Raw genomic sequence first — 11,232 nt, 5'->3', positions numbered from 1 at the left:
TTGTGTTGCTGATATTTTGGTAATTTTTTGTATATGTAATATTTAGATGGTATAATGACATGATAGAATGCCACATCTTGTTGTAACTTTTTGATGTTGTAAAATTTAACATATAGATTGTGACATATAAACTAATGACATCATGTAACTTTTTGTTAATGTATGAACATTTATGTTTTTATGTAAAATATAATTCTCAAACTATTTATTACTTCTAATTTTTTGCTTTTTAGCTTAGAAGATAATTGAATTATTTGTTTCATTAATAATATTTTAGTACCTTAAATATGTATAACAGTTTAAAAATAATAAATTAAGGTATATATTATTTTTATAATATTATATATTATGATTTTTATTAATTCATATTTTAATAATAATTATATTAAAATTGTTATTAAATTATATATTATTTCATTAAATTGTATTTAATAATAATTATGTTAAAATATGATTAAATTATTTATTATTATTTTTATTAAAATATATTTAATAATAATCTTGTTAAAATTTAATAACAATAACAATAACAATAATCATCTACCTAAAAATTTCTACTAAGGGTAATTTGATCATTTAAGCCTTTTTCTTTATGTTATTACAACACCTATTCCATTCAATTAAATATAAAAATACTATGACAATTCTATTTCATTCCATTGAATCAAATAATTAAATTACTAATTACAATTCTTATTTATTACAGTCCTATTCTATTCACCCTAATCAAACCAAACTTAATGTAAGGAAATAGACTTCAAATTGATATTTATTGGACTTGAATAGTGGACATGGGCCATGAGCCCATTTGTGAATATTTTTAAATGATTTAACACCCATTAACCATTCATTTTTTTTCTTCCATCACCGGTTGGCCGCGGAAGTGTGGAGAACTTTCTCCAGTTCTCTCCATTTTCTTTCAATCTCTACACACTTTCTTCAAAATTTTCACCATGTTTCATTCTTTCCTGGTAAAATCTACTCACCAAAACTTTTGTTGAGCTATTCCATCTATCACCTTCATCATCAATGAAGTGGGGGTTTAAACTCTAGTGTTTGGTATTGTAGGAGGAGTGAGAAAGGAGATGAATAAGGTAAGAATGTATGGTTAATGGTTATTTAAAGTTTATGTTCTGACTGAAATTTTGTTACTCATTAAAGATAAGAATGAATAAGCAATAATTGATCTCTATCAATAAAATTTTTAAAATTTATTTTAAAAATTAAAATATTCTTAAAATTCAAAATATTTATAAAAATTTTAAAATTTATATTTTTAAAAGTTATAAAATTCTAAAAAAAATCTAAATATCATATAAGGAAATTTTAAATTTTAAATTTTAAATTTTTTAACATAATAATTTTAAAACTTAATTAAATTAATTAATGATTTAAATTTATTATATTAAAATATTTTATTTTATTATTATATGTTTTCATATAGAATTTATTATATTGTAATAATTTAACTCGATTCAATTGGATTAAAATTTTATTTGATTCAATTTAATTTAAAAAATTAAAAAATATTACTCGTTAATTCGAATAATTCAAAAATTTTAATTATATTCTATGGAGCATTGAACTTTTTAACCCTGAATGTCTCGAGGTCAACAATTCTACAGTGACTTCCTCTGTATCATCTTCCTATCATTTTCTTTGTCATTTAGTGGAGTTTACTTTTTTCTACATACCACAATTTCTTGGTCTTAGAAAAGAAAAGCAAAGCAATTAAAATATGAAATTATTTCATTCATAGTTAGTAGGTTAAGATTTTAACAAATATATTATAAAATATAGTAAAATATATATAAATAAATGTTACATTTGTTAGGCCCTTAATATATTTATGAAAATTTAAAAATTTTACTAATGATAATGATGTTTAAAAATTTGAAGGAATTAACTATGGGTGTTATTTTTCTTTCAAGCAAATATAGGATTTGACACCAATAATTAACATCTGCTCAAACTTGGAGGTATTGCTACCTAAAACTTGTTATTATGTTTATTACCTTTATGACTTTTAAATTATGAAGCGAACTCTTGCTTCTGTGGAATAATTCGGATATTACTATTTCTGCTGGGATTCTCCTTATTGATGCGAAGACGATGGGTATTCCTACTCCAAATCTGACTTCATTTGTGGTTCAACTCAAATATTTTTTCCCTTCATGTAATTCATAATATATCTTTAAGAAATGATGAGCGTGTAATTTTAAAAGTTACAATAGTAAAATTGCTCATTTTCTTTATTTATTTACCTTTTGGGTAAAATTATAGTAGCCATTTTTAATTTTCATAAACGGTTGTAAAATGGCATACAGGAAGAGATTAAGAAGAACAAGAAAGGGAATAGTTTAGAAGAGATACATAAACTAAACGCTCAGAACATGTTATTCTCATAATTTTCTTACATCATGAAGAACCAAAAATTTGTGTGATGGAAGAGGTTTTAGGACAAACCATGTTCCAGGGCAACATCATCCACCTTAACCGAAGTCGAGTTAGGGTGACCCAGTCGCATACCGAAAAGCATCTGACGAAGTTCAGAGGCTTCCTCTTTGAGCTGAGTATTCTCTTGAAGGACCTTGTCATGGCTTTCCGAGACATGATTCAGCTTATCTATTAGCTGGTGGTTCTCATTCCTGAGCCAAACTACCTGTGCCCAAAGCTCATCGAGGTGCCTTTGTTTACGCATACGTGACCTACGTGCGGACTCTCGATTCGATATCATCCTCCTTTGCTTCCTCTCGATGATGAGGCTTAATTGTTGCTCATCGGCTTCGTCCGAAGTCGAATTGCTGCTGATACAGGACGAGTGGGGACTGATGTCTTGAATTTGAGGAGGGATATAGAAATTATACAGGGGGTTCAAGAACTGGTTCGAGTCGAGTGCAGGCTTGTTGCTCTGATTCATGCTGAAATGGGGTGAATATGGGGATGGATTGGAAGGAACTAGGTATTGGATGCCTGAAACCTCACTAGGCTGCATGGTGATAAGGGACTATAAATCTTGGAAGATGACAATAAGGCAAAGTATTTTAAGCTCTTGTTGGAAGGGGAAATGAAGGTTGAGGAGAGGAGGTTCTTATAGATTAACAAAAGCTTGTGCTGCTCTCAATCTTGGCAAATACGATAAGACCCTTAGGCCTATTGCATATCATGCAAATCATGTATTTTTTATTTTAATAACACAACTTTTTTTTTTCTTTCACATTATATATGATACATGTTTTGTATATTGATGAGTGCATATATAGGAGAGTCCAACTATATATAAAATTGTGGAATTATAGATAAGGTACATATAGGGGATGTTCATTGACATGCATAATTGCACGCGCACATACATGAAACAGGGGATGCAATTTGGGTTGTGGATAATCATTTTCTGATCGAATTATGCTTACATCATAGAGAGAGATTGTGTTGTGGGGAGTATAATTATTTTATTGGGGGAAAAGCTTTTAGCTAAAGCAACCAAAATGATAAAAGAAATGCATAAAAAAATATGGGCATTCGAGAAAGTTAATATCTGTTAAAGTGGGAGATGTTCGAACCATTTGAGCCTTCTGACGTAAGACATGGAAGGGAGGTTCCGCAGCAAAGCCCTTTCTTTTACGACTCTTCGCTTATTTATTTTCATAATGTTTGGATATAAATGTAAAAAAGTTAATTGCATCAATACATCCTTAAATTATGAACTTTATTTATATTAGTCCTTAATAAATTACGTGGCAAGAGTTGTTTATAAATAACACAAAATGTTAAAATCGAAAATAAGGAGAGATTTTAACAAATATGGTGAGACTAGTTATAGAAGGTTGATTCCATTTCAGGTGGCAACAGCCATGGGCTGTCTACTGACAACCATAACCTGGTGGTTCTACTTTTTTTAGAGGTTTTAGATGAGATATGGAAAACACTGCAGAAAATAGGTGGGCAGGTTCAATGTGTGGTCCAAACATGATTTATTATTTAAAGAGGCCAATGATTTATTAATTGCAAACTTTTCTCTCTTTGTTATATGGATTTGGTATTTGACATATATAATATGCCCGACTTTAAGGAAAAATCCAAGACCAAGTTGAGTGCTGCGGAGACTGTTTTTAATTTATTTTGTCTTAACAAAAAGATGTTAAACAAATCATTTCTTCTTTCTAGTTTCTTCACCAAACATGATATTATTAATGGAAAATTAATAATGGTAGCCTAAACTGAAGGATTGTTCTTTGCCATCGCATATCGGGTCATTTGCACCATTTATGAAACAAGAGTTTGACCAAAAGATACATGGAGCGAATTCCTTCTAAAGGACCCCTTGGTAAAGACAATGACAAACTCATGTAGGTAAAACAAATAAATTTGAGAAATTCACTCAATTCTCTCTATCTCCTAAAGTCGACAATGTACACCAAATTAATAGTGAATTTAGTAATTCTAATGAGAATCGATCCTTCCCATCTGTATCCTTAATTCAAACTCTTATCGTATCTCCTTATCCAAAATGGTCGACTTATTTTCAAATTCTCCATTAATTGCAATTGTATAGTCTTTGAAATGATAAAGACTCTTCATGCATTACCTATACCTACATATCCCATAAGAGATAAGTTCTTCACAATCTTTCTACATGACATTTTACACTGTGATTTTCGAAGCATAATACATAAGTGATGAAAACTATAATAGCTTAATAAAAAATTGCTAACTAAAACAATGTTGTGCAAGATGTGATTACCGTTGCTAGCACAAATCAAAACATATATAATTTCTGCAACATCCTAAACCTGACCTAGATGTTATGATTAAATCTGGAAGGTTGCATTAATACGTTGAAATTTTACTTTTCAAAACGTGTCTCATTATGAAATCGAAAACTAAAGTTTTATAAAAACTCGCTACAATTTCTTATTGGGAAAATTTGTCATTCTTAAAACATTTATGTGAATTTATTAATTGTTAACTTAAAAAACCCAACTTTATGAATATCATAAACGCTAAGTCACTTGCTTCGTAAAACTTGTAATTCCAAATAAAATTTTGCAACGGAAAAATCTTAATTTGTTTAATTTTGGAAACCAAGCATTTATATTTAGTTGGTAGAAACCATGAAGAAATCTCTAAGGAAATAATAAAAAAAAACCATCACAAAACCCGAAACCAAAAATTGAATCCGAAAATTAGTTCAAAAATCAAAAGTCTAGAAAATTGAATAGTTAACTAAACAAACCATTTTATGCGAGAAAACCAACCAAAGTTTCCAGAGGCCGCCCAATCCTAATTCTGTCGATTACCTGAAATGGTAAAATGAAAACAGGTGGGCTATAAAGCTCAGTGTGTGACTAAACTCAAGTAGAAACACAAATAACATAATAAGCAGATCAAAACATCGCATAGAATTTCATTGAACTCAAATGGGCAAAATTGTACATGAATGGTTATGTCAATGCAATATATTTTCGGAAAACAAAATGCATATTTTCAGAAAATTTCCTACCCAATTCCACTACACACCAAATTAGAGTTTTCCAGAATTCGTCCATCTAAAAACACACCAATTAAGTCATCTCAGGTTGCTTGGCAACAATGGCTTATCAATTTGTAGTTAAACTGACAGATCAGATGTATGTAGTTAAGCCACTATATTGCAGTCAAGTTGCCATAATAGAAATATGGTTAAACCACCAGATAATGCAGATCACTAAACTGTCAGATCTTCTTCCTTACCATATTAACCCAACCCCAAGCAATGTGACATGACATGCAAATACAGAATCAGAATAGTAAGCATCTTGAACATGCAATCGTATATTTATAAAAAAATCAGTAGGCATGAGGTTTCATGCTTTGTAGAACAGATATGTCAGATTCCAATAATAACAAAACAATTTAATCAGAATAGCCATGATGTCACATGCCATATGTAACACCCCTAACCTGTATCCGTCGCTGGACTAGTGTTATGAGGCATTACCGGACATATCGAAACATTTTACGAACATATCACAAACAACCGTTATACATCATCATATCCTAGTCAAATATTATCACAAAGTCCTTTTCTTAGGTCTACGAGACCTTAAACATGCTTTGAGAAGAGGTCAGGACTAAACCGAGTACATACAAAATTTTCTCAAAACTTAACAATTTTTCTAAGTTACAAAGGTTACACGCCCGTGTGAACAGGCCGTATGCCTCACACAGCATTAGACAAACCCGTGTGTCTAGACCGTGGCAAAACAAGGCATACATACTGACTTGCTCCACACGGCCGAAGACATGCCCGTGTGCCTTGGCCATGGTCGAAACTGACTTGGGTCACACGGGTAACCATACGCCCTTGTGCCACTCACACGCCCAGTAGACACGCCTGTGTTCTAGGCTGTGTCAAACCTGTAGGGTATACTGACTTAAAATCGAAGGGTACCCTAAGGGACACAAGGTCGTGTAACATGACACACGCCTGTGTCTCTGCCCATGTAAATAAAAATAGGCTATTTGCAAAGCCAATTTGCCACCCTTAAGGGTCATCCCTACAAACATCATCCAAAGCACAATTCAAGACCAAAATGTCAATCAAAACCATACTTAAACATGCATATTTCAATCCACAATATCACCAATAAATTTCATACTCAATTTCATATCAAAACAACCAAATTCATATACTAAAAATCATTCATTCATACCATATCATTATCAACCAATTTCCCAAATAGGCACATACCAAAAATCTTACCAAATTGACCAATTCTCTTGGCTATATATGAACACATAATATTGACAATTTTGCATAACATAATTTATACCTAAATTTCATTCATAAGCAAAACCAAAACTAAGCTATATCACATGGTTGAATATACACTTCACAAAACTTATTTAAATACTTCTATCCTATATATGCCATACTTCAATATTTACATTTTCAAAAGGTACCAAAATAGAGTTCGATAGTGTGGTGATGGTCCTCGACGATCCCCGAGCTCTCAGTAGCTTTGATATCTATAAAACAATTGAAATCACACACAAAGTAAGCTTTCAAAAGCTTAGTAAGCCATATACAAATAAACTTATCACATAACACAATTCTAAACCAATTCATTCATGTAGTTCATGGCATAACACAATCACATATCCCTATATTTCATATAGTTCATTTGTTCACAATTCACTTACAAATAACACATCTTAATTTCATATTAATTCATACATATATCATATGTTCACAAATGTACCTATATTTACCTTTCAATCTCACACATGATATACATTTCAAATGTACCTTAATTGGTTACACTATCACATAATCTTTCGTTTCTCGGAATGCCCGTTGAGTCGTACATAATCAAATAGGCTACACGGATAGCTCGGAAGGCTCTACAATGCCAACGTCCCAGACTTGGTCTTACATGTAATCAACTATCAATGCCACTATCCCAGACAGGGTCTTACACGAAATCAAATACGATGCCAATGTCCTAGACATGGTCTTACACGTAAATCTCAAATCGATGACAACGTCCCAGACGTGGTCTTACATGAAATCACATATCGAAATCCTATGTCATGGCATATGTATCCTTAACTATTCCTATGGTTTGTACAGGACTTTTTGAACATCGTCACCTTATCGGAACTTTATCAGATTTCTGATATTTAGCTCAATTAGCCATTTCATCACAATTAATTAAAATATAAACAATAATAATTCAATTCAAAGACATTTATTTGTATATCGACTTACCTTGTACGAGAATGAACAAAAACGAATGACTATTCAATTGCTTTAGACTTTCCCCGATCTAATTTCATTTTCTTTGGTTCTTGATCTATACACATTCAAATTTAACTCTTTTATTCAACCAATCATTCAATTCAATCCATATACACATATTTAGGGTATTTTAAAAATTATCCCTTATATTTTCACATTTTTACATTTTAGTCCTTAATCACAAAATTCACAAAATATACCAAATTTCTATATACACACGCTTAGTCAAATTTTCTCTTAACTCATATAAGCCCATATATTTCATTTATTTCACATTTTAGTCCCTTAAAATATCATTTATACAATTTAACCCAAATTACTCAAATTCATCAAAAATCCCAATACAAAACATATTTATCTATCATCAAGCTTCAATATTTCATCAATTAACATTACAAAGCTCACAAAATCAATAATGGCATAACTCAAAATCATCATCAAATTCTGAAATTGATGCATGGGCTTAGTAGAACGCAAAACAACAATCACAAAAATATAGAAATCATCAAAAATGGAGTTCAAAACATACCTTAATCACAAATTCTCTTAGCCGAGCCCTAGAACTCTTTTTCTTTTGATATATTCGGCCAAAAATGTGATAATGAAGCTAAAATTTGATTTTGTTTTGTTAAATATAACATTAATAACCAAATACCAATTTTGCCCTTAATAAAAACATTAATAAAACATTTAATGGTTGGCCAATTATGTCAAATTCCACTAATCATGGTCTAATTACAAAAAAAAGGACTTCACATTTAAAAATCCATAGCAAATAGGCACTTTTAACAATTAGCTAGCCACTTTTATATTTTACGCGATTAAGTTCTTTTTCTAAATTAAGCACACAAATGATCAAATTTTTATACGAAACTTTCACACCATTAATTCACATATTATAAGCACGAAAAATAATATTAAAATATTTTTCTGACTTGGATTTTGTTGTCCCAAAACTACTATTCCGACTAAAGTCTAAACCGGGCTGTTATAACTGTCCCCCCTTAGGGATTTTCGTCCCTGAAAATCTTACCAGCGAATAGGTTCAAATTTTGCTCTCTCATAGCATTTTTAGGCTCCCACGTAGCCTCTTCAACTCCGTGCCAATGCCATAACACTTTTACTAATGAAATTTTCTTATTTCTCAATTCTTTAACCTCGCGAGCCAAGATACGGATCAATTCTTCTTCATAGGTCATATCAAACTGGATCTCTATTTCTGACGGAGAAATTACATACGAGAGATCAGATCGGTATCGTTGAAGCATCGATACGTGAAACACATTATGTATCTTTTCTAGTTCAGGTGGTAATAATAATCTATATGCAACCGGCCCGATGCGCTTGATAATCTCATACGGCCCGATGAACCTCTAACTTAATTTTTCTTTTCTGCCGAATCAGATTACTTTCTTCCATGGAGATACTTTCAGAAACAATTTTTCGCTGATCTTAAATTCAATATCTTTTTGTTTCAAATCTGCATATGATTTCTGAAGATCGGAAGCTACTTTCAGACTTTCACGAATCACTTTTACTTTATGTTTAGTCTCTTTAATCATATCAACCCCTGAATATTATTTTCGCTGAGCTCAGTCCAATACAAAGGTGTTTGGCATTTCTGACCATACAATGCTTCGTAAGGTGCCATTTTAATAGTCGATTGAAAACTATTATTATAAGCGAATTCAATCAATGGCAAATACTGTGCCCGCGTACCTTCAAACTTAAGAGTGCAACATCTCAACATATCCTCGAGAATATGAATAATCCGCTCGGATTGACCATCCGTCTGCGGGTGAAAAGTAGTACTAAACTGCAATTTCGTACCTAAAGTCTCTTGCAGTTTCTTCCAAAACCGTGAAGTGAATCTCGGATCTCTATCTGACACAATAGATAATGGCACCCCTGCAATCTCACAATATCGGAAATGTATAGCTTAGCTAATATATCAAACGAGTAGTCAGATCGTACAGGAATAAAATGAGCTGATTTCATCAATCGGTCAACCACAACCCAAATCGCATCTTTCTTTCTCGGAGATAGGGGCAAACCCAAAATAAAATCCATTGTAATTTTATCCTATTTCCACTCCAGAATCATAGTCGGTTGTAACAAATCGGATGGCACCTGATGTTCAACTTTAACTTGCTGACAGATTAGACATTTCGAAACATAGTCGGAGATATCTCTTTTCATTCAGAGCACCAGTAATGCTGTTTCAAATCATTATACATTTTCGTACTTCCCAGATGAGCAAATAGACGACTGCTATGAGCTTCTTTTAAAATCATCTGAATCAACTCTGGATTTCTTGGAATACAAATTCTATCTCGAAATCTCAGACAATCATCTTTATCAATTTGATATTCAGAATTAGAGTCCAAATCACACTGAGCTCGTTTTACTATTATCTCATTATCAACTTTCTGGGCATCACAAATCTGCTGTAAAAATAACGATCTTGCTTTCAATTCAGCTAAAACCGAACCATCATCAGACAGAACTAAATAAGCATTCATCGCACGTAAAGCAAACAATGATTTTCGGCTCAAAGCATCAGCAACGACGTTGGACTTTCCCAGATGATAGTCAATCACTAGCTCATAGTATTTTAGCAATTCTAGCCATCTCCACTGTCTCAAGTTCAAATCTTTCTGTGTCATCAGATATTTCAAACTTTTATGATCAGAATATATATGACATTTCTCACCAAACAGATAGTGTCGCCAGGTTTTTAAAGCAAACACAATCGCGATTAACTCAAGGCCGTGTGTCAGACAATTCTTTTTATACGGCTTTAACTGTCTGGAAGGGTAGGCTATAACTTTTCCTTCTTGCATCAAAACACAACCTAGACTGTTTAATAAAGTATCACTATAAATGACAAATTTTTTACCCAATTTTGGCTGTACTAACACGAGAGCTTTAGTTAATAAGGCTTTCAACTGATCAAAACATTTCTGACACTTTTTAGACCATTCGAATTTCACATCTTTCTGAAGCAATTTAGTCAACGAAGTCACGATAATAGAAAAGCCTTTTACGAGCCATCGATAATAACCAGCAAGTCCTAGAAAACTGCAGACTTCAAAAACATTTCTCGGAGGCTTTCAATCCAAAATAGTTGAAATATTGCTCGGGTCAACTCGGATACCAGATGATGACACAATATGCCCTAGAAAACCAACTTCGTATAACCAGAATTCACATTTGTTGAACTTATCAAATAACTGCTTATCATGCAGAGTTTGTAACACAATTCTCAAATGCTCAAAATGTTCATTTTCATCACGAGAATAAATTAAAATGTCATCAATGAATACTACAACAAATCTATCTAAATATGGTCTAAAAATTCTATTCATTAGATCCATAAAAACAACAGGTGCATTTGTTAGTCCAAAAGGTATAACTAAAAACTCATAATATTTGTATTGTGTTCTAAA

The 11,232-nt window shown here is 31.9% G+C and overlaps 1 protein-coding gene and 1 long non-coding RNA gene across 2 annotated transcripts; one reads left to right on the top strand and one right to left on the bottom strand.

Moving 5' to 3' along the window:
* Positions 1-856: 856 nt before the first annotated feature.
* Positions 857-2,224, top strand: LOC108482166 (uncharacterized). The gene is made up of 3 exons (XR_008285848.1): positions 857-1,094; positions 1,932-1,979; positions 2,110-2,224. It is a non-coding gene; the product is annotated as an uncharacterized LOC108482166 (long non-coding RNA).
* A 132-nt stretch (positions 2,225-2,356) lies between these two features.
* Positions 2,357-3,249, bottom strand: LOC108482156 (basic leucine zipper 43). The gene has a single exon (XM_017785271.2). The coding sequence runs from the start codon at positions 2,993-2,995 to the stop codon at positions 2,456-2,458; it is 540 nt and encodes a 179-aa protein (XP_017640760.1). The 5' UTR covers positions 2,996-3,249; the 3' UTR covers positions 2,357-2,455.
* Between the last annotated feature and the right edge of the window lie 7,983 nt (positions 3,250-11,232).

This window comes from Gossypium arboreum, chromosome 7 (genome assembly GCF_025698485.1).
Source record: "Gossypium arboreum isolate Shixiya-1 chromosome 7, ASM2569848v2, whole genome shotgun sequence".
NCBI classification, from domain to species: Eukaryota; Viridiplantae; Streptophyta; class Magnoliopsida; order Malvales; family Malvaceae; genus Gossypium; species Gossypium arboreum.
This window is presented reverse-complemented; position numbering and strand designations above follow the sequence as displayed.